General features: G+C 49.3%; 1 protein-coding gene across 1 annotated transcript in view; it reads left to right on the top strand.

Moving 5' to 3' along the window:
* Positions 1 to 491: 491 nt before the first annotated feature.
* Positions 492 to 23,744, top strand: part of ADAMTSL2 (ADAMTS like 2) — a 36,757-nt gene continuing 13,504 nt past the window's right edge. Inside the window, exons 1-13 of the mRNA XM_084821127.1 lie at positions 492 to 605; positions 1,398 to 1,540; positions 2,958 to 3,033; positions 4,344 to 4,446; positions 5,100 to 5,245; positions 5,348 to 5,471; positions 6,231 to 6,311; positions 7,091 to 7,266; positions 8,107 to 8,449; positions 9,102 to 9,483; positions 17,530 to 17,633; positions 19,538 to 19,664; positions 21,260 to 21,473. Of these exons, the coding sequence (XP_084677253.1) occupies positions 492 to 605; positions 1,398 to 1,540; positions 2,958 to 3,033; positions 4,344 to 4,446; positions 5,100 to 5,245; positions 5,348 to 5,471; positions 6,231 to 6,311; positions 7,091 to 7,266; positions 8,107 to 8,449; positions 9,102 to 9,483; positions 17,530 to 17,633; positions 19,538 to 19,664; positions 21,260 to 21,473 (2,133 nt within the window). The remainder of the gene's footprint in view (positions 606 to 1,397; positions 1,541 to 2,957; positions 3,034 to 4,343; positions 4,447 to 5,099; positions 5,246 to 5,347; positions 5,472 to 6,230; positions 6,312 to 7,090; positions 7,267 to 8,106; positions 8,450 to 9,101; positions 9,484 to 17,529; positions 17,634 to 19,537; positions 19,665 to 21,259; positions 21,474 to 23,744) is intronic.

Genomic DNA, 23,744 nt, shown 5'->3' on the forward strand with positions numbered 1-23,744 from the left:
CCGGCTGAATCTGTGGAACTTTTTTCCTGTGCCCCTGTGAGCAGGCCAGTCAGTCACCCAGCAATAACATTGGGACTCTTACAGTCCAGATTTACTCAGAAGTAAGTCCCACCACATTTAAGGGGACTTACTTCTTAGCAAGCATGTTTAGGATTGCAGCTTCACTGCCAGACTTTTATTTCTGCAAGGCCAGGGCTTATTTATTGCCTTACATTGGTCACAGGGCTGTTCTGAACACCTGGGCAGGTGACGCTGCTGTCACTGGCAGTACAATTTAAGAGGCTTCCACTGTGCTGGAAGCAGTTGTTCATTTGCACTGCTCTAAGACAGCTATCTCCCCGGGATACCTGAAAGTAAGTGCCCCGACCTCCAGGATGCCTCCACGGGGCCTGGGGAGCGCCCTCTGGGGTGCTTTCCTGGCTCCAGACTGTGGAGCACCTCCCTACACAGAAGCTCTGAAAAGTTTGTGTTTTGCCTCTTGCTTTGTTAGGATGAAGATGGCCAAGTGGAGCTGTGGCCACGTTTTCATGAGCAACTGTGCTCACCTGAAGGGGACTCTGGCAATGGTGCTGTTTGTGGGGAACCTTGTCCTGGTGATGTCACAGGTGAGTGGTCCTTTTACGGAGCGCTCTGTCCATAAATGCTCCCTGGAAAGCATCTGAAAGCCTAACATGGGGCAATTCCTGTTTTATCCAGAGATTTAAAACAGCAAAAAACACCTTCCCGCTCTTACGGTTTTCTCAGAGAAACATCGGTGCACCCATTGTCATTCCTATACCTCACTTGCATTTTCACTCCTTCTCTTTCCTAGCGATGGGGCAGAGTCTGGCACCGGGAGAGGTGCATGCCAGATTTTGGTGCGCCAGAGTTCGGCCAGTGTCCCTGTGAGCTGTGTCCCTGCCCCTAACCTATTGGGGGGGGCACAGGAGCAGGGGGCTTTGCGTGGAGACCTGGCTACTGCTGCAGAGTGGGCTGAGCTGTGCTTGGCAGTGCTGGCAAGCCCTGGAAACCATGCTGCCCAGCATCTTCCTGTGCCTCCTTCCCCAGCTCCTGGAAGGGCTGGGAACAGCATCTCCTCTGCTCCCCACCCCTCCCGCACTTGCTTTTGCAGCAGTTCCCGAGGCCTGGTGGTTTCTGTGAGCTCTTCCTGACTTCACCCATTTGGCCTTGGTATGACTGGGAAAGGGAGGCAGGCGGCACCGAGCCTTGATGGGCCGGAACAGAGCCAGACTGGAACAACTTTGGTCACACCTGCCAAAGCCAAAGCAAAACAGTGCCCCAGAATGTGATGTTTGAACCCCAGCCCCTGAGGGGCTTCTTCTGTGTTTGTCAGAATACATATTCAGAGCCTCTCTTCCTTCTCTTCCCATTTTCCCTGCTCCCTGAATGGCAAACAGGAGAACACTCAAGCTTCCAACAGCCTTGAAGAAGGGGTCGACATCACTGCTCATTGGTGGGGAGAGTGGACCAAATGGACGGCTTGCACCAGGACATGTGGGGGCGGAGTCAAGTCCCAAGAACGGCACTGCCTCCGGCAGAGGTAACTTCCACCAGATGACTTGGCACCTCTCAGGCCAAGGAAATTCGTCACTCTGTGGCTGAGATCCTGGCATCTGTCATGGGAATGTGCATCCTCGAGGGTCTGGGGACCAACCCCCCCCCACTGGGATTCCACACACCCTGCCGAAATCAGTGCTGCTGAATTGCTGCCACATTTCAGCGAGAGAAAAGGCATGTTGTCTATGTTTAAAATGAGACATGTTGGGAGCACTCACCTTATTTGAATGCAAAGTCATGCTCTCAGAAGCTCCAGCTATGGATTGGCCAATTCAAGATGTCCCTTGGATCACAGGGTAGACTAGTGACTCAGCAATTGGAGGGACATTTGCAGGTTGTGGAATTCCCCTGCTTCGCATACCAGTGAGCCTGGCTCCTGGTGATTTAATTAATTAAAGTTAGACATGGGAGAACAAGCAATGTTCGAGGCCACTGCACTTCTCCATTTCCCTCCTCAGTGCTCATCTTGCCTCATTCTCACTCCCAAACATGAGCACCTTTTTTTTTTTTAACATGAAAAATGCACACTTTCAAAAACACACCCCAAACACACACTCCCCGCTGCATAGGCTAAAGCATGAAAATGGGGCTGGGGTGGGAAATGCATGTTTTTGGAAGTGTGCACTTTTGAACATGAATGCAACCTCAGGGAATTATGAAAATTTCCCAGGAAGTATACTCCTGCTCGCATTCACATTCAGGGCTGTGAACAGGACATGTTTGCATGATTGACGAACAAGAACGAAATTCTCATACATCCCCTAGTTAGACAGCAGCAATGATGAGTTACAAGGGCTGATCCTGAGCCTGCCCAGCCAGCCTTCCAGAACAAAATGGAGATGCTGAAGTCAAGGCGTGTGAGCAGTCCCTTAGGGGTGATGATGGTGATGATGAGATTGGGCACCTTGGCAACAGCCTAGTTTGCTGAGGATCCAGAGGAGGCACGGTGCCTGCAATTGGCTGCTGCTGGAGGCCCTGGTTTTACGTACAGGACCCTTACAATATGGGAAGCCTGGCTGACTGTCTCCTGGGAAGCCCTGGCTGGTGTGAAATTCCATCCTGTGCCCAAGGGCCAGCTGGGGAAGGCAAGGGAGTGGAACCTGCTCCAGAGACTGAGGTTCTCCAACTGCACCTGTGGGGAATGGCAGCACAGTGCCTGAAAGGAAGATGTTAATAAAAACTCTTTTAAGTGGAACCATTAATGCATCTTCAAATACTGCTGCAAAATCATGCAAGTGCTAGAAGTGGCTTGGGAGATGGATTCATCCGTCTATGGGAGACGGATGAATCTTAGCACAGGATTTCAAGGCATTACTCTTATGAAAGGCTCACTGACAAAGTGCAAAGTAGATGTTGTTCTTTTTCCCTTAAATGATTCCCCCTCCTCTTTCTATCTTTAGAAGGAAGTCAGTGACAGGCTTTCTTAATAAAACGTGCACTGGAACATCCAAAAGATACCAGCTGTGCAAAGTACAAGTAAGATAATGTTTCTGTGTTTTTGTTGAGAAAGATCAAAATGTGGTTTTTGCGATGAGAGTGGAAGTAGCTTAGCAGGTGAAGTTTCAGCAGAGAGCATCCTGAAGGTCTCCTAGTGGCTTCTGCAGTTTAACCAGGCATGTGAGGTTTTATTGCAACTGCAGAAAAGCCACAGAATTTGGTATTGATCATGCATTATATTGAAAAACCCCTTTCAATGAAAAGAAAGCAGGTTTCTAGCCTATATGACTGCTGAAAAGTTTGGTTTTAAAATAGGTCAGCAATGCCTGGCATTCATCTCCAGAGGGCTCTGTCGGATTTCCAGTGGTCAAGCAGTACCGTGTCGGTGCAATGCATAGGTCATTAATTAGCAGAAGGAGACTGAATTGCAGAAGTCAAACAGGATTATACAAATTGACATAATAACAGTTACAGAAATCAGATTTTCTTTGTGCAGAATTTCTTTCTTTCATCCTTTCACACAAATACGACTTAGAAAACAGAATTAAGAAAAATATGGGAGCTTTTTCCGTGTGTGTGTGTGTGTGTGTGTGTGTGTATATGGATAGAAGGTGGCACAGGAAGGGAAAGACTAGAAATACTTATTTTTATTGAAAGGAGGGAATGTTTTTGATGTGGGTTTTTCTGCCTAGTGTTCATGTCTGGTTGAGTGTAACCCTATTTGGGGGTTCCCCGTTGTGTGAGGGGGAAGAACAGGCAGTCCACTCACTGACTTCGCCACCCCCTTCATCACAGAATCATAGACTAGTGGGGTTGGAAGGGGCCTACAAGGCCATCGAGTCCGACCCCCTGCTCAATGCAGGAATCCAAGTCAGAGCATCCCTGACAGGTGGCTGTCCAGCCTCGTCTTGAACACCTCCAGTGTGCGGGAGACTACTTCTCTAGGGAATGGGTTCCACTGTTGTATTGCTCTAATATAGTCAGGAAGTTTTTCCTGATGTTCAGCCGGCTTCCTGTAACCTGAGCCCATTATTCCATGTCCTGCACCCAAGCTTTGGCTCATTATGCCTTGTGGAGGCTCACCCAAGTTTTTGGTGGTGGTGGCGGTGGGGGTGGGGGATTGTGTGAGTGCAGGCGGGGGGGGGGGAATTACTGACAAACCATGGAATGGTGGGATCCATAATGCAGCCTGATCACTGTACTGGGATCAGGGCTCTTCATTATTGTCTCACACAGTTAGGTCTTGACAGCTAGTCAGTGGATGAGCGGGGATACTGCTGATAGCCAACACAGGCCTCTGGAACACATCCCTCCTTTTCATGGGGCTGTGGTTCTCTTTCCTTTTCCAGCCGTGCCCTCCGAATGCAAGGAGCTTCCGGGAGGAGCAGTGCTCGTCCTTCAACTCTCATGTGTATAATGGACGGACGTATCACTGGAAACCTTTATATCCTGGTAAACAAGAAGACCTTTTTTGTGTGTGGTTTTGACAACACAAAGCCCTTTTAAAAAAAGAAAAGAGTTTGCACTGAATGAATGTCTCTGCTCTGAGAAGACAGTTCTTCTTGCAAGATTTGATCTGATTAGCAAAGGATGCCACCCACCTCTTTCTCTGGCTCAAAGGCTCAAAGGAGTGTTTTATAGCTGCAACAGCTGCTTTTTAAAAAGAAAACCATTGTGATTAACTAGGATGGTGCCAAATATTCACCAGTTTCAGTTTTCAAGTTGCAACTAACAATTTCAGCATGGTAGTTTCTTTTCTTTTCTTTTCCTGAAAAAGACTTAGATATTCGGCCTTCTTCTTCTCCTTCTTCTCCTTCTTCAGAGCTGTTCAGCTAGTCCCACAGGGAGAGGCTTGATTCTCAGTGGCTTGGATGACTGGAAAGTCTCACCTCACCCCAATGGTATCCTCAGGTGAACGCCTTTAGTTTCTCCCCCGAATGCAGGGCTTTGTTTTCCCTGTAGGACTGAATGCTAACTGTTCATTTCCTTTGTGCATACTGTGCACAATTTCTCTGCACGTTGATGAGCATTTTCCGAGTGAAGCTTAAGAAGGTGCTGTTGTGTACGGTGGATGCTGCCAACGTTGCTTGCCCTTCTCTTTTCAGATGACTACATTCACATCTCCAGCAAGCCATGTGATCTCCACTGCACAACCGTTGATGGTCAAAGGCAGCTCATGGTCCTGGCCCGGGATGGGACATCCTGCAAATACTCCGATTTCCGAGGGGTTTGCGTGTCTGGAAAATGTGAGGTTGTTAAACATTATAACAACCATTTTGTCAGTAGATTTCTTGAAATTGCCATGGCCGCACCCCTTGCTTGGCCCTCAACACTCTGTTCACACTGTTTCTAGCCCATTGGATGTGATGGGATTCTCTTCTCGACCCACACGTTGGATAAATGTGGCGTCTGCCAAGGGAACGGGAGCAGCTGCACCCATGTGACTGGGAGCTACAGAAAGGGCAATTCACACCTTGGTAAGGCTGGAGGGCATGCTCTTCTGTAAGCTGCAGCTTTTGATACCTGAGCAAATGCAGCCCCAGGCAGACAGGCCAGTAAGGAGCTGCTGGGACAGAGGCAGGGCCCTCCTCTAATGTCCACTCAAGTCCCAGGTGACTGACCATCAGTTGACACAAATAGCAAATAATCTTTACACTCTGGGATTCAGGTGTACATAGCACCCTAGTGAATAGGATGCCTTACTGCAGTTTTTCCTCCAGTCTAACCACGCACATGTGTGTATATACACAAACACACACACACACACACACACACAGAGGAACTGAATGCTGATGCTACTTGACTGGAAAACTGAGGGTTTGCTTGCATCTAGATGGAAACAATTTCTCCCCAGATCTGACCCCTTCAAACAGCAGATGGTCAATCAGCCAACACTGGGTACTCCCAGGAGAGGCATTTTATTATGGAATCATGCAATCATCCTGCCTCATCCAGAGAATTTTAAGGGGGGAGGGGGCAGAGTCCAGAGAATGTCATCTTCCACTTTCTTACCAGAAAAAAAAACCCATTAAGGAGAAACCGAGCGAATCGCTTCACAATGCCCACTGTTCACCATGCCTGTACACAATGCACAAGCAGCCCTCTGCCTGGAAGCATCCATTGGACATTCCTGTGCTAGAAGAGCTATTAGTGGTCCAAACATTAAATATGGAAAGCTACAGCTTTTGTTGCTGTTGCAAAGTTTGCCTTGCATTAATTAATACAGTTTTCTGCAGGCTACTCTCTGGTGACTCACATTCCTGCTGGAGCAAGAGATATCCAAATAGTTGAACGGAAGAAATCTGCTGATGTTTTGGGTGTGTATTATGCTGGGATTATAACCAAGTGGAACATTGTTGTTTTAAAATTAGTTTTTTCACTGCAAATAAATGTGTTTATTCATTTATTATTTTGTGAAAATCGGTCTAACCTTGGCCTCCTTGAATTTATGATGGCCTAATTGGTTCCTGGCCAGCTTTCTCACCTGAATCCTCTTTTTCTGCCAGGTACTGATACATCTCTTGTTCCAAGGCCTTGTGTGAGATTTTCCTTAGCCATCTCCGTGCTTCCCTCCCATCACAGGAGTTGACAGCTTTCTGTTGCTTGTGCCAATCAGTTGCAATGCTCTTGAACATCACTCATGTTTCATTAGCGGCAATGCAAGGAGGGGATAATTCAGTGTTTAGTGCAGGGGTGTCAAACCTTTTTCAGTCTGAGGGACAAATTCCATTTCGGAGAAGCACTCAGGTGCCACATCCTAGTGGTGGATGGGGCCAGAGGCAAAAGGGGCAGGGCCAAAAATGAAAAAGTAGTGGTATATTGTAGCTTCTACTGCCAGTAACAAAGCCTTAGGAGAAGCAGTTCAACCTTCTAGAATGGGGGAAAAAACTGTTGGGAAACCACCAAGGGATCAGCGGTTGGGGGAAAGGGGACATCTGGGGAACCCCAGGAGAGATGGGTTGGGCGGTTCCCTACCCCAGGTTTAGAAGGCAGCAGCTATTGGTGGGTCTTTAAGGGGGCTTTCTGTACACTTTTCAGAACATAACCTAAGAGAGAGAGAGATCCACTCATTGTCTCTCTTTGTTGACTTTTATAGCTGTTGCAGATGAAGCTGGTTTTTACTACTTCAATGGGAACTTCAGAGTAGACAGCCCAAAAAACTTTAACATTGCAGGGACCATCTTCAAATATAGGAGGCCGATGGACATTTATGAGACGGGCATAGAATACATTGTGGCACAAGGGCCAACCAGTCAGGGCTTAAATATCATGGTAAGTGTGGGCTAGCCAATCAGGGCTTAAATATCATGGGGTGGGTGGGTGTACCCAGCAATAGGTGGGTAGCCTCCTAGATAGCCAGTATGGGGAAAAAGGTGGGAAATAATAATAATAATAATAATAATAATAATAGGTGGTCAAGGCTGGAATGTGAAAATATTTTCCTCTGATTGAATTTTATGCACTTTGCTAGCAGTTTGCTAAAATGGAGAATAACTCATTTAATATATATATTTTTAAGTGCATACAACTCTGCCCCCCTCCCCTGAAGTACAGGTGGGTGAATCAATCTAATTCTGGTCCATGTCACTTAAAGTCCCATAAGGCCATTCCATGCGATTTCTGGATTAATCTAAGTATTTTTTTTAATCCACAGAGAAGTTCACATTTTAACATTTTCCCTCAAAGTATGCATTTAAACATATTTTCTCCCAAAATACACATTTCTATCTATATTTTCTCTCAAAATATGCATCTATATAGTGTGTGTTCCCACAAAATATGCATTTTAAAATGTATTTTTGATACAGTTTTTGGGTCTTGGAATAGTGAAGGCAAAGGATCATACCAAATAGGGTGTCAACTCTGGATTTATCTTGGAATTCTTAGATTTTTTAAAACTGTTAGTAGGCGCAGTGACAAGGGTCAGTCAGGGTACAGAGCCAATTAATAGCAAATAAGTTTCCTTTTAGCTTGGGTTTCTTGCACATGAAAAGAGTAGCATGTTCACTCTGTTCTGTAGTCATTGTGGTTTTATTCTGTTATTAGAAGCCAGATTTGCACTGCTGTAATAGTTATATAACTACATGTTTGTTATTTCCCTCCCCACTCCAGGTTTGGAACCAAAACGGTAAGAACCCATCAATAACGTATGAGTATACCCTTTTAAGGAGGCCACATTCCAAAAGCATGCAGCCTATTTATTACACCTTCTCTGAATCGGATAGTGAAGAAAGCAGAGAGCTTGATGGAGAAGAGCCTTTGGGGTTTGTTCAGCACAATGCAAGTTTCTTTGGGATGCTCTCCAAAGAAAAGATCCATCTGGAGAATCAGGTGTTTGGCAGGCAAGACACAACTGAAGACTTGGACGTGAGCAAAATCCAAGAGACCAATGAAGTCTATGGACAGACAGAAACCAATGACTATGATCCAGTCATGAAGGGTGCACAGCCCAAAGGTGAGGAAGAGGAGGAAACCCAGGGCTCAAAGCCGGTTTCCCCACTGAACACAGAAATTCTGGGAACATGGATGAATATCCATGTTTCCCTGTTGTAGCCAGAATTTCAAGCAGTGTTTAGCAATTCATATTGGAGAACTTTGACCAGGTCTCTTCTATATCCTCTAAGTTTGTTTCTTCATCCAAATTAAATTTTATTTTATTTTGTACAGCTCCAGAAGTCCTCCTTTCATGTTGAATATTCCCCAGATACTCTCTGAATATTTGGATGATTGAGGTTGCATCCGATGGGTGCTTAGGCGTAGTAGGAAGCAGTCCTGTGTGCTCATGTTGGGGCACCCAGTTTCTGGTGGCCCCCGCTGCCAACTGTGGCCTCCGTGCGAGCTCCTATCTCGTTCCAACCGCAGCAGCCTTTGGTGCAGGGGTCTTTGGTACTTGACAGTGATGAGAGTTCAGATTTGATACTTGAGAAAACCCAAACAATGAAGTCATGCCAAAAAAGTCTAAAACATTCACATCTTGAGGTATAAAGAGTCTTACTTTGAAATTTTCCAAACTTAGGTCGGCCAAATTTTGGATATTTGCAGATGTTTGTTTCAGTCCAATAGTTCCCAGTTACCCTTGATTCTCCTATTTTTGTTCCCTGTTCCAGATTCAAATGCAACCAAATCCAATTACATGGTGGAAGGAAATGGGAGAGAATTCCACTCCCAAATTGCTTCTAAAGAATTCCTTTCAGAAAATGCCATCACCTATAAACTTTTGGACAAGACGTCCGACTCGAAAGAGTCAGTCCGGAACAAGACTGTGAACAGTATCTTTTCTCCAAGGAACCCCATCAACTCTGTAGGGTCCCACATGGACAGTCTTTATGTTGATTATGACGACCATGACGAGGTGGTAACTTACGCCATCAATGGCACTTTCATGGAGCTAACCCATGACAAAATCCTCAACACCTCGTCAGAGACTCCGTTCCCCAATGCCACTGTCTCCACCAACAGTCCTCAAGGGAACAGGACCCACAAAACCAGGTAAGCGGCTCTGGATGCACCTTTGCCACTGCACTCTGCTCTGATGTCGCTGGATAGCCGGATGGAGACCTTTGACCTCTCCGGTCCATGGCAGGAAGAAAGGGCCTAAGGTAAGTTGGGTGGGTAACTCCAAAAACAAATGCAAGTAATACTTTGCACAGAAGAATGTAGCGTGTTTGGGGGCGGAAGGCACTCCAGTCCACAGAGTTCTTTAAACCAAGGGTAGTCATTGAGCAATCTATAGGCTGCACACAAACCTAGGCTTAACATCCAATTCTGTGGGAGTTTAGTTGGAAGAAAGCCCCACTTTGATCAATGGAACTTACACCCAAGTAAGTAGGGACAGGATTGCACCCTTGTGGGTTGCACAGTGAATGCCATTGGCTTAAGGAAAGGTGCTTTTTTAAAATGACCATGGAAGGGACACTGATGAGTATTCTTCTGTTGTGAGCAGACTTCTTCTCTTTTTCTGATTGAGGTGCGTCACCTGGAACCTGACCATGGGGCTCCTGCACCCCGGGCCCATGCTCTGCAAGGGGGCTGCGTTGCACCCAGGCCCAGACCAAACCAGGCCAGCCAGAGGGCACGGGTGCTTGCAGTATCTGCGTGTCGGCTGGCACAGGGGCGGGGCAGTGGGCGATAACACACCCACCCAGCACCAGCTGCCCTTGCTCGCTGCTCAGCAACCTCCCGCCTGCTCCTTAGGGTTCAGTGCAAGCATTCTGGTCGCTTTGCAGCCAAGTAGGCCTCTTTGGCCATGGTGGCGGGCTGTTTCACTTTCTGATGCTCTTGGGGTGGCCTGGGGGATGGACAGGGCAGCGCTGTTATAGGCGCAGGCTGGTCCCACAGTGGCAGGGTAGAGATCCACCCTGAGGCTTCTCTGTAGTGCCAGGGGGCTTTTGATAGACGAGTCCTTTAGGGCTCTGGGACAGGGAAAGGCTCCCCTTTCAGGCCTGCTCAGAGCCCACAGTCAAAGTCTTGGGGCTGGGCCGGGGGGATGCTGAGTTGGGGGAGCCTCCCTCAACTGAATGGTAGCCAAACAGAGCCAAGCCAGGGCACACCACTCACCCCAGGGCCCCGTACCACACCGGCGAGTGGCCTCATGGCATCCCTCCACCATTTGCCAGCCTCACAGTGGATCTGGATGTAAACTGTGAAATGAAGCGGGGGGTCCTTGTTCATCCGAGCCCTGCCTCTTGCCTCTTTCTTCCAGGGTGATGATGGTGATGCAGTAGCACCTTATACTAATTAAAGGCAAACATCAAAGTTCTGCATCAGTTTGCCCCAAATTCTGCAGCAGGGAAACCTGATTGTGGTGACCTGTATGCATCCAGGGTAGGTTGAAGTCTTGGTGTTTGGAGGCAGTGAATTCCTCCTTGAGGGAGAGTCCGGTGGCTGCTGCCCTTAAAGAAGCAGCAGGAGTGAAACCCTATTGAAGAAACCAACTTTAGACCCTTTCAACTTAGACAACTACATCTAGTCCCCAAAGCCTAAAGAAGCCCAGTATGATGTGTGTGTGGGGGGAGTCCAGTGCTTCGTTGATGGCCAACATCAGAAGGTAATGCTGTGCGATTTCTGATCAACCCCTCGGGCTTTGGCTAGTGGGGTGCTGTGCTCTTGAAGAGCTATGTGACGTTTGGGCTTCGAGGCACCAGCAGTCACATGGCAGGCCACGCTGCCTCCTTTCCAGCTAAGAATCTCGGGGAGGCAGCAGAACTTTTGAACGAGTGTTTGGATGGGCTGGATGGATGAGCAAGAATGACGGATACTTGATCTCAGACAGACAGAGGTTCTGTGGGCTGGGAGTCTGGAAGGTATAGATGGTGGTGTGGAACTGGTCCTAGATGGAGTGGCCCTCCCCTGGAGGAGCAGGTGCACAGCTAGGGACCCCCCCCCCCAGACTCGTCACTGTCTGATGGGCGGCAGGTCGCTGTGGTGGCTGGGGACCTTCTGCCAGCTCCGACTTGTACACCAGCTGCAACCTCATCTGAAGCAGCTGGGCCTGCCCTTAATAGTTCCCCATGTATGGATTTCCTTCAAACTGGACTGCTGCCATTCCTTCTTTCCTTCCAGAAAGTTTCTATGCTGCTTTTCATTTAAAATAGATGAAAACACACTAAAATACCGTAAAACCAATAGACCTCTAGAATAACCAATGATGAAACAATAAAATCTCATTAACGTAACCAGGGGTAGCTGGCAGGAAATGACCAGGCCAACAGATGTGTGTTAACATGTCCACAGAAATGCGCCACCCAAGGAGCCTGCCCGATCCCTGTGCAGAGAGGGGGGAGGCCGCTCCATATGGGGAGCATCACACCTGAGGAGGCCCTGCTCCTCAGCACAGCCACGCAGACACCCACAGGCCTTGGAGCTGTGTGCAAGGCTTCCCCCTCAGAGCGCAGAGACCAGGGCAGCCAGTGCTGTGTGTGGGGCTGCTTTTGCAGACATCCAGAACTGCAGCTGGTACCGGACTCTGAAAATATAAGGTCGATTTTGCAGCAGCAGCACTGGCTACCAGTAAGCTTCTGGGCGAATTCAAAGTGCTGGTCTTAACCTTTAAAGCCCAAATGGCTTGGGACCAAGTTCTTGTGAGGCACTTTGAGCACAGCTTGGAAATGCAGCATGCAAGTGAATAGGATGGATGAATGAATAGGATGGATTTTTACCCATCCTGCCTGGACATTCAGATCTGCCTCACAGGTCATTCTTGAGTGCCTGCCATTAAGATCAGCGACGTTGCTGTGCAGGAGAGAGAGGGCCTTTTTTGTGGTGGCCCCAAAACTGCGGAACTCCCTTCTTATTGACCTGCACATTGTCCCTTCTGTACCAGCTTCAGGAGAGGCTTGAAGACTTTTCTCTTCAATGCTGCTTTGAACTGAGATCATCATTAGCATGCAAGTTTTAGAGCAGTTTCTCGCAGTGTTCTGTATGCCTGGTAATGGGGCAATTCTATTTTTTTCTTGCCTTTGCTCTTGTTTGCTTGTTGCTTTATGGGGGCATGGCTCTAAAAATACAAATAAGGAAAGACTCTGAATCACTTTGCGAGCTACAAGTGCTGTGCGATTTGTCCTTGGGCGGCCTGTGTTTTTCCTGGCCCTGTTCCCGACTGTGTGTTCAGCAGCAGCTCACGATGCAGAAATGGAGCAAGCCATGCTTCCTCTTGCCAGGCCAACTCTGAGGGGTGAGGAGAAGAGTGGTGGGCTTAATTCCTGCCTGCCAGGCTGCTGCTGGAGGCAGGGGATCTGCTAAAACTGTTGGCCACCTAACAAGAAGTGGGGCTGCTTGGTGTGCACGATGGTGGAAAGAGGGCACAAGAGCTGAACGGCTGTCTGGGGTATAAATGGAGGCACTGCGGGGTGAGACCCTGTCTGGCCTGGCCTCCTGTTAGAGCTGATGAGACACTGGCCTCACCTGTTACCTGGACAGGCAGCACCTTCTTTTGGAATAATGCCTGGCCCAGCTGAGGACTTTGGCTTCGGAGAAGTGCTGCCTCAGCTGTGAGTGCAGCACTGGTCTGTCGAGCCGGGGACACGCTCTCTGCTCCGGGGGGCATGACCTGCAGCCCCCAAGGGGCTCTGACTGCCCCCCCGCCCCAACTCCCCTCCCCTTGCGATCCTCACACGGCTCACCGTCACAGACACACTGGGCTCAACCCTCCTGGCACAGTTCCCCTCCAGGATTGAGACGGTGGCGCCCAAGTGTGGACACTGGGCGAAGGGACAGGCCTGCAATTAATCAACATATCATTTACTTGTTTATTTGATTTGATTTGTACCCTACCTTTCTACCAAGAAAAATAGCACTCAGGGTGGCTTACAATCACAAATAAAACTTGATTAAAACACTAATAAAATAAATGCATTAAAACACATTTAAAAACACAACAACACAGAATGAAAACAGGACCCAACCTAAGAGACCCACTTACAGGCCAAAGGCTTTCTTGAATAAAGCTGTCTTTGCCTGCCGGTGGAAGGACAGCAGAGAGGGAGCAAGCTAACCTCCCTTGGAGAGAGTTCCGCAGCCTGGGGGCGGCCACCGAAAAGGCCCTGCCTGACATCACTGCCAAATGCGCCTCTGAAGGCAGTAGTCTGGAAGAAGGGCCTCTCTGGAAGATCTTAAGACATGCACAGGGTTGTGTAGGAGAAGGCAGTCTTTCAGGTACTTAAACTGAACTTACACTTCAGTTGATTAATGGGTGGGGGGTGTTAATTACCAGAGCTCTGAACAAAGAGTTCTAGCTTTTTTAGGGTACTTGGGATCTACTTTATGACAGCAATAGGGGATGAAAGAAGGCAATCTTGAATTATTTCTTCTTCTTCTGATACCATTGTAATGTAATGTGCGGTGATTTTTGTTTCTTGGGTTGTAAGTTCTCTTATTGCCTTTAGTATCTCAAAAACTCACCTAGTGTGAAACTTGGACACAACGCTAATGTGTTAGTCTAATCAGTTGAGGAATTGATTATGTGATTAAACAGCAAAAGATTATTTAACGGGTTAAACAGCTCCACCCCTCCCCCAAAAGACGTTTCATGCAGAATAATCCTATACATATTTACTCAGAAGTAAGCTCCACTGTTTTCAATGTGGCTTACTCCCAGGTAAGTGTGCATAGGATTGCAACCTCAAAAGAGCTTTGCTGACAAAGGATGTCTAAAGAGGAAGACACCAAAATACCCCACAGTGTCCTTGGAAATGGTCTTGTGAAACAAATAACACCCCATTCCTTTCCCCTACAAAATTCAGGGACAGGGTGATGCCAGAGCTTCTGCTGTCAAGAAATGTCGACAAGCCATCCCATTTGGGAATCCAGAGACAGCTGGCTGTCTCCATGTGGTATTCTGGGTCCATTTTAAAACAACACGGCACTTCTGGATGTGTTAGAAATGAGCCATGAATGCAGTCTTGAATGTTTGCTTATTGTAAAGGTGCAGTATATCCTCTTGCCCTAGAACAGTGATTCTTAACCCTAGAGCATCCACCAGGTGGCGATCTAGAACGTTTGGGGGCAAATGGGGAGTGTTTGGGATTTCGGGGTTTTAGGCAGCCCCTTCTCACTTCTTGCAATGACTTCTGACAAACTGCTCACCCAGCCCTGAGGCTAAAAACTCAGAAACTAGATTTCCCCACTAGGCCCTTCAAAAAGAAAAAGAAAAAAGACACAGGGCAAAGAAGAATCAAACAGGAATGCCCCCATCCTGCTTGGGGCAAATGACAACAGCAACCAAAACTCCTCAATCCATTTATAATGGGGCTAAATATGTGTGATGAGTTTTGAACAACATTGTAATAGCAAACATGCACGCGTGCTCGCACACACACACAGAGATCAGAATAGTGTAGCCTTGTTTGGAGAGATGGTGCAAACTTAGTGGGTGGTGGTGGATTAAAGGTTAAGAGCCACCGCCCTGTAATATATTAAGGTGCTTAACTGCGTGATGATGTATTCCAAAGTTGTGTGGGGTTGGATGTTCTCTTTTTTACAAAGCTAGCTTGGGTACCATTAAGCAAGGCTGCAGGCATTCCAGTCTCTGTCTGATCCTCTCTCTCTCTCTCTCTCTCTCAGTGACCTAGTTCAGACCACACAACAGCCCACCCGTGAGTTAATTATGAATATGCAAGCCCCAGCAGGGGTTGCCGCTTGTTGTGTTGTCTGAGTCTGGGTGGCGGGGGTTATTTTAGGGCTAAACAACCCTCGCATCATCCATGGTCTGTTTTAGGGTTGTTTAACCCTCCAATAACCCCCACTGCCCAGGTCTTTCAAAGGTCTTTTGGGGGCGGAATGGAGGGGAGAAATGTTCTTGAGGACTAGCCCCATATGGTCTTGAGCAAGGTGAAGGGGGAGTTGAGGGCTGCATCCTCTACTCTCCTCCAATGTTCCAGGACTGTCCTATGGGTCTCAGGCAACTGTGGCAGACTCTGTTCTGTTCCATGTCAAGGGGATACTGCACCTTTCATCTCTCTGTGTCCAGCAATCAGGGGTATTTGATCAAGTGCAAAATCTTATATATGTTGGAGCCTTGGAGAATTGCCCATGACATGCAAACAATTGTCTGTTTCATGCGTGAAGCCATAGAGCATCATGGCACTTTTTTTTCAGTAACTTGATGAAATTCCACTCCATTTCATGAAAAGGAGACCCCTGTCTCTGCACTTCATGCAACACTTGGAAAGTGCTGCAAGGCCCCTTCTCTTCTCTGTGCCTAAAGTTGATCGAAGGCCAGCTGACCTAGCTAATATGAAAAAGGATATGTATTACGTTGGGACGGAGTATGGCATTGGGAAGGGTGGTTTGGTGCAAACAGTTTAAAGACACCATCATGAGAGTTTGTAAAAATTGCATAGATTCAGAAAGAGAAGTTGATTTATGTGCCTGAGGCCGTCTCCTCCCACATTTCAGGAGGGCAAGAGTTGACTTAGGCTGCAATGCTATACACACTTACCTAGGAGTAAGCCCCACTGAAAGCAATGGAGCTTACTTCTGGGTAGACCTCTATAGGATTGTACTGTGAGGATGCTTTTAAAGTCCAGCATAAAAGCCAGCGGGGTGCAAGTTTTAAGAAGGAAATTATTTGCCAGAGCCGTTATCATGGCCGCAGGTGTGCGTGTAAACAAATGAGAACTCTTCCAATAGGTCCAATGGTACTGCATTCCATAGGAACTGGCCATGTTTTGTTTTGGGGTTGAATACATTTGAAATGAATGCATTTTACCCCATTTATCAGCAGGAAATGTTCCCAGAGCAGCTTTAAATAAGACACTCCCTCCCCTGAGGGTTACGACACAAACCGACACAAACGGGAAAGGGAGATAGAAGGTACTACCTTGATTTATTGAAACTATTTTGGTGCCTCCAGAGGAGGCTTTTAATGTGCAGTTGCCCTGTCTTGTTCATGGGATTTTGCAGTTCCCAGTGACCCAGTGCTGTTGTCATCCACTTGCAACCCACCTGTGTCTTCCCACCAACTCAGTCATCTTTTGTCTTGCTGTGGAAAATCTGTTAAGGAAGAAAAGACAACGAGCTGCTAAAGGCCTTTGGATTCTTCATGCGAAGACCTCTCTGTCGGGAAGCCCCCTGTCTTAACTGCCTTTCACTGAAAGGGTCCCAGGGTGATGTACACAAGTGTGAATAAAACTATCCACACGAACGTATAAATGCATTACAACAAAAACGACAAACAACCATAATAAAAGCAAACTAAAGGATAAAAACAAACCCAGCAAGGTTTCCTCTCAAATGCCTCAGCACAGTGACAGGTCTTAGCCAGGTGCTGAACATACTGTAATGTTGGCCCTGGGAGGGCGGCTTTGGGAAGAGCATTCCACACTCGGGGTGCCACTGCAGAAAAGGCCCTCCCCTTCCCGTAGATGCATCGCCCGCCCCTGCTGACGGCAGGGGCCTCCGAGAAGGGCCTTGGTCTGAAACATTCGCTTGCTATGACAACCCTTTCCAGGGTGCTGTTGCTCAGCCTGGGCACTGCAGGTCACCCACTTCATGACATGGAAGAACGGGGTTATCCACTTCAGGCCAACACCCCACCCACTTGCTTCAATCCTTGAGAGTTGCACTGCACGAAGGGTGGTCTCCTTTTCATGAAATGGCTTGAGATGTTGTCCCGTTACTGAACAAAATGGGCGATGGAGGTAAGTGGCTTCACGTCATGAAATGGACACTCGTTGCATGTCACGGGCGATGCTCTTTAAAGGCTGCCGTACATAAACACACATATATTTGTCTTTAAAAAGTGAACTGTTTCTGTCTGTGGGTATTTTTATCCCATTCTCTCTATTTCTAGACAGTGGAAGCTCTGCCTCTAACCGGGCTGGGGATTCTGCTTGGGGATCAGGACAGGTATGTTGTATTATGACCAAACAATCCCAAATCTTGAATTCAAAGAATTGCGCCCCCAAGTTATTATTTTTCTTAAAGAACAACCCCCCCAACCCAATGAGACCAACATCTTTTGTTTCCTCCCTCTTGATACCTTTCATGTGACCCATCCAAAAACTCTCCATTTAACTTGCCCTCCTTGTTCCTTAGGAACCGGTTGAAGCTGTTCCGAAAGGGCCAGAACATGAGTCCAGCAGATATGTACCGATGGAAGCTCTCCTCCCACGAACCCTGCAGCTCTACTTGCACCACGGGTGAGCTCAGCAAGGGGCCCCTTTGCCATTCAAACCCAGCTGTGAGCCACTTGGGAAGAAAGCGCTGCACATGCCAAACAGGCTGCAGTGGTGGCCAGCACCCGTGCTGAGATGTTGTGGTCTTAGATTGGAGCTACTGCCAGGCACATGTCTTGGGCCCCCTGAACCCTGAAAGAGGAAGGGGCATTCACGCCCATGGCCTGATCCTTCTTCGGTGTTCTGTGGAAAGTGTGAATGAAACATATCCTTCTTTATCAATGGAATGGGAGAGTCCCCCAGTCTCCTGCACTTGTGGTTCAGTCGTTCATTTGAGAAAAAGAGAAGATGCTCAGCTTCAGTTTCCAGACCTGGTGACTCTGCTAAGAAATGGCACTCTGCCCATGCTCGTTTTTCAGAGGTCTGCGGAGCCCCAGACAGTTTCTGCATGCTAAAGTTAACTTCCAGACTCTGACACCCCAGTAAATCCTCTGGATCGGACTGTCATGTTGCTAGTATTCCAAACCCCTGCCTTGTCCCCAGCACATAGCAAGGGCCATTGTTTTTCTAATCCAACCCAGCGCCACCCCTGCAGCCTGCTGGCTGCACTCCTCTTCACATCCCCCTCGTCCTTCCATCTTGATCTGGGCACTCTGGCAAATGCCCCTGCGACTGAAACGGACGGAGGTCGGATCCCAAAGCTCAGCAGACGTGTGGCCTTTGCGGGGTTACTTCCACGGCTCCCCCTAAGGAGCTCCAGGAGCCATGGTTTGGGGAGGGCAGGGCGAATTCTGCGAGGCGGCCAGTGCTTGGGCGGAGCTGCAGCTGCCAGCGCTCTTCTCTTGGCAGGTGCATCAGGGCGGCCCGCAGTGCAGGGACACGCTTGAGGTGCCGGGGCGCCAGCCCTTGAAGCCAGCCCCGGGCAGCACGGGGGCAGCAGAGCCCCGGCGGGCCCGGAAGTGGCATCCGGGATCAGAGCCCCACACAGCCAGTGGAGTCACTCGCCAGGGCTGGGACGCCTGTAGCGATGGTGGGGGGAGCAGGTGCCCAGGCCTTTCTGGCCACGGCCCCAAAGCCTCTTTGCCTAGCTGGCTGGCGACCTGGTGCACGGTGGCATGTGCGTATTCCTCTCTCTCTCTCTCTCTCTCTCTCTCTCTGGTGTGTGTGTGTGTGAAAGGAGATGACAGATTTTTAACACTACCTATAAAAACTGCATACGTAAAAAGTCTGCTCATAAGAAGTGCCTTCTTAAGTCAAATCAGATATTATTTAACGATGTAGCTAGCAGCTACATCTCCCTTTCCTTTTTACTCCAGAGCAGGTGCAGAGCTCCTAGTATGGATCAAGACCTTAGTGCAGGGGGCTTTAAACCCCCCTCCCTTCTATGGGCCCATTCTATATTGCCTCCCCCCCCCCCATACCTTCAGTTTCCATTGCAAAATAGTGGTCCATTTACTTTATGGACCACATCGCTACATCTTACCTCCAGGATCAGAAGCAGGGCACCTCTTTAGACCAGTTGCTCGAGAACATGCTGCTATTGCACCCATGTCCTCTTGTGGGCTTCCCATTGGGTCGTGTGGCTGGCTACTGTGGCAACAGCAGAAGGGAGGGGCAGATGGACCCCCTTTGGTCTGATCCAGCACAGCTCTGCTTACGTTCTTAAGACTAGAGAGCAGACAACTGCAGTACTATGAGTGAGAGAGGGCCAAGAAATGGACCAGATATTTCGCCAGGGGAGCGAGCAGAAGAGCCCTGTTTTTACAATATTGTAATGGGAGAAGCAAGCTGATTTGACTCTTATTGATGCCGTAAGGACAACTGGAACACTGTAGGGCTCATGTGTGTGTGTGTTTAATGGGTTTTTTTCTGATAAGGCCAATGGTCAAGACAATACGTGATTGGTGTATCGATCTCTCTCCATACAGGCGTGATGTCCACCTATGCCATGTGTATCCGCTATGATGGGATTGAAGTGGACGACGTGTACTGTGATGCCATGACCCGTCCCGAGCCAGTCCATGAATTCTGTGCAGGAAGAGAGTGCCAGCCCAGGTAGGACATCTGGAGAAACTCTTCACGCTTTCAGGGTGATCAAAAAATAAAAACAGCAGGCAGCAGGGACTGTGTGGAACAACAGAGAGTCCTTCATGGCCAGTGGGGTTCCAGAGATTCTCTTTCTCAAGGCACGACAATCTTCTGGCTGAAATACACCCTTGGGTCTCCCTTCCCTGTGTTTCAGAGTGAAGCAAAATGCTATTCCGGCAGACCTGAGTTCAGTGGCCCTTGTTTGCAGGGAGGGGAGGAGGAGGAATGGGAGTGCTGGGAAGGGGGCATTTGCGAGAAGAGTGGATGGGTGTGTCTTGTTATTAGTTATTACATTTATGAGTTGCGCTGTAGCCACACCTCTCGTGCTGACGTACATAATGAAAGCAAATACAATAAAACCAATGATAAAATAGGTTAAAGTATTATTTTAAAAGCTGTAACAAGAATTCTGCATGCTTTCTTTGCCTCCCATACCTGCCGATTCCCCCTTGGAAATCCTCCCCAGTCCTTATCTTGAAAGAGCCTCGTGTGGCGCAGAGTGGTAGGCGGCAGTATTGCAACTGAAACTCTCCCCACGACCTGAGTTCGATCCCAGCAGAAGCTGGGTCCCAGGTAGGCGGCTCAGGTCGAGTCAGCCTTCCATCCTTCTGAGGTTGGTAAAATGAGTACCCAGCTTGCTGGGGGAAAGGTAGTCACGACTGGGGAAGGCAATGGCAAACCACCCCGCTACAGTCTGCCGTGAAAACGCCAGCGCAAGCGGCATCCCTCTAGGGGTCAGTAATGACCCGGTGCTTGCACAGGAGGAACCTTTCCTTTCCTTATCTTGAGCATCTCCTCCCCCTGCCCAGTTCATTTCTGGTTTCAAAGGTGAGAAAACAGCAGGGAGCAAAATGTTGCAAACAGCATAGGCGACATTTGAAGGCCCCCACATTTCCCCAGAATCAAGGCCTACACAGAACAATGGTGGTAGGAATATGTCATCACCTAAATCTTGCGACCATAATTCTAAAGAAAGGGCATTTTTTATTATTTTGTAAAAATCTCCTTACCCTTCAATCAAATTTCCTGGGTGGCTTATCAAGATCCTATAAAATATTCAAAGCCAACAAAATCATACTTAAATCAGCAAACTCAAAGAAGAGCAGGATAACCCCTCCTTGCTGGAAAACACAAGTGAGACCACCAGAGTCCTTCTTCACACAATGCAGAGTTCAACTATGGCATCCACGTCCACAAGATGTATTTTATACTATTCTATGGTTCTATGATTCTAAGACGTAGTGATGGCCACCCATTTGGATGGCTCTAGAAAGGTATTAGACCGATTCCTGGAGGAGACGACTATTAATGGCTACTAGTCCAGATGGCTGTAGGCCACCTCTTGTACCAGAGGCAGTGAACCTATGCACACCAGTTGCCGGAGAACATGGGTGGGAGGGTGCTGTGGCACTCCTGCCCAGCTTGTGGGCTTCCTGTGGTGGAGTGCTGGGCTGGCTGGACCCTTGGTCTGAGGCAGCATCGGGGCTCTTCAGGGCAGCATGGGGCCCCTGCTGCCACTTTGCCTGCCCCTGCTGCCAGGCTGCCTCGCTGCCTCTTGACAGGTGGGAGACCAGCAGCTGGAGCGAGTGCTCCCGGACCTGCGGGGAGGGCTACCAGTTCCGCATCGTCCGGTGCTGGAAGATGATCTCACCCGGATTCGACAGCTCCGTCTACAGCGATCTGTGTGAATCTGCCGACATCACTCGGCCCGAAGAGCGGAAGGTCTGCAAAAACCCAGCATGTGGGCCACAGTGGGAAATGTCCGAGTGGTCAGAGGTAAGTCCACAGACGAGCTGCATCTCTGAGCAGGAGAAACTTCCAGTGCCTTTGGGCCACCGCAGGTCTTGCTTGGACCAGTCCCTTCTGGACATGTCTCCTCCTCTGGTCAGGCCAGCGCTCCACCCAAGGTTGCTGTCCACATCAGCATCCCTCCCTCTATTCTTGTCCAGAGGGAACAGCCTGTTTCCCTTGAAGCAAGTCCCACTGTGTTTAATGGGGCTGCCTCCCTAGTAAGTGCGGGTGTATATAGGAATGGAGGAAGCTGCCTTATCCAGAGCCAGATCCACCTGGGTCCATCTAGCCCAGCATTGTCAACAGTGGCTGAATCTACACATGGCCATGTCACTGTCATCATGCTGCAGTGGTAACTCTTGGAGCCCACTGATGTCATGTACACCAAGAGTTATTATTGCAGTATGATTGCTGAGTGTAGACGCAGCCAGTGACAGGTAGCGGTGGCTCCCCACAGTTTCAGGTGGGGTTCTTTCCTCCCCTTAGCTGGAGATGCTGCCAGGGGTCGAACCTGGGATCTTCTGCAGGCCACGCAGGGGCTCCCCCATGCAGAGATGGCCCCTGCTCAAAGGATGTTTGGGACAGTGCTCCAAAGCACAGAACATGTAGATTAGCAGAAAAATAGTCCTTTTCCCCAACGTCCCTCCCGCCCAACTGAAATAAACACAACACAAGGACAACAAGCCCCGTGAGCCAGCGTCTGCGTTGCTGAAAGGGTCCCCAGGCAGGGGCAACTCCTCACTGTTGCCTCTAAACGAATGGCTGCAATGAGCGTGCCGCTTTGTACTGCTTTTGCGTGGGAGCCTCCCCACTGACAAAAAATGCCCCTCAAGGCGAGGCCTTTGTGTGTCTTGCTCTCACCCTGCCGATGCCCCCAGATCAGCTGTTTCTTGGCCCAGCGCATGACTGAAAGCTGACCGGAGCCTGCGCGGCCAGCCATTTGCTGGGACGAGCGCCCGGGTGCCCAGAGAGGCCCTCCCTTCAGCTGTCCCTGTGAGACGCTTGGAATGCTTCTGCTTCATGTCTGAAATGCCTCTTCTCGCATGCTGCCAAGTGCCCCCCTTCTCCTGCTCTTGGCTTTCACAGACTTCCTGGCCCTGGCCACACGCTTTGGCACAGGAGGCGCACGCCGTTCACGTGTGCTGAGCCGGACTTGCGCAGAAGGCCAAGCAGCTGATGCTCTAAAATTCAGTAGGTGTCAGGGACAGACCACGGGAGCAGACAGGGCCTCCTCTCTGGATTTGGCCTTCCTCTCGCCAAAAGCAAAACTAATCTAATTTGGATCCCGCAGACGACGTTCCTTGCCAAGTTGGCTCTGAAGCTCCACTTCCCTTTCCTCGTCCAACGAAGAGTGTTGCTTCCCCCCCCCACCCCCGTGATCACTGGACTGCCATGTCGGCTTGGCCGGCTCAGAGCACCGGGCTGTTGGCGTGTTGCCGCTGCTGCTATCACCTGCGTCACACCCCAAAGATGTATATCCAGGACTAGTGGAATTCCAGCCCCCCTTCAAAACAGCATCCGTGCAGTGGGCTTGCCTGCATGATTTGACACAGAAATCACAACTCCGCTGCTATGGTTGTGTGTCAGGCAGAGTCATGCCTGTCTTGAAAACATCGCTTGAGCATGAGAAGAGGCTCCAACAGGAGTCAGCCAGGTGCTCTGGAAGCTCGGCGCAGGGGCGGGGCAGGGCGGGGCGGGGCGTCTCCCAACATCATGGGGCCGTGAATCCCACAGGGAGTAGTTTTGAAGTCACTGCCAATCCATTTCATTGGGTAACCCCATGTTACAGGAGGGAGGAGCGGGGAGAGAGTCTCCTCTCTTATTCCTTCCCTCTCTCATTCTCCTACACTAAAAAGCCCCTGGTGGGAAACGTGCTCCAGGCTCTGGCTCGTCACCACCTTCCCCCATTTCTCCACCTTTTCCCGCCCCACAATAACCGCTCTGAGGTGAAGCGACCAGACCTGGAGAGGGCGTTGCAGCTGTGGCACTCCACGGAGTCAAGCGGCTAGATTCCCAGAACCGGGTGAAAGCAGGAGTGGGGGGCTGAATGGAGCAGCAAGACCTTCCAAAGCATTGGCCCTAGCGGGGGTTGCCGGGGGCCGGGGGCCGTTGGCCTGATCCAGCACAGCTCTTCTGCCGCTATGTGCTTGAGTGCAGCATCTCAGTCCTCCCCCTTTGCTAGCTGCGCCCCTTGTCCCCATCATCGGAGGGCAGCTTCCCACCTCCCCCTGCCCTCAGACTCACCTTTTCCATGGC

Source organism: Heloderma suspectum, chromosome 14, assembly GCF_057233095.1.
Source record: "Heloderma suspectum isolate Gila_16-S chromosome 14, 16-S_ref, whole genome shotgun sequence".
Classification (NCBI taxonomy): Eukaryota; Metazoa; Chordata; class Lepidosauria; order Squamata; family Helodermatidae; genus Heloderma; species Heloderma suspectum.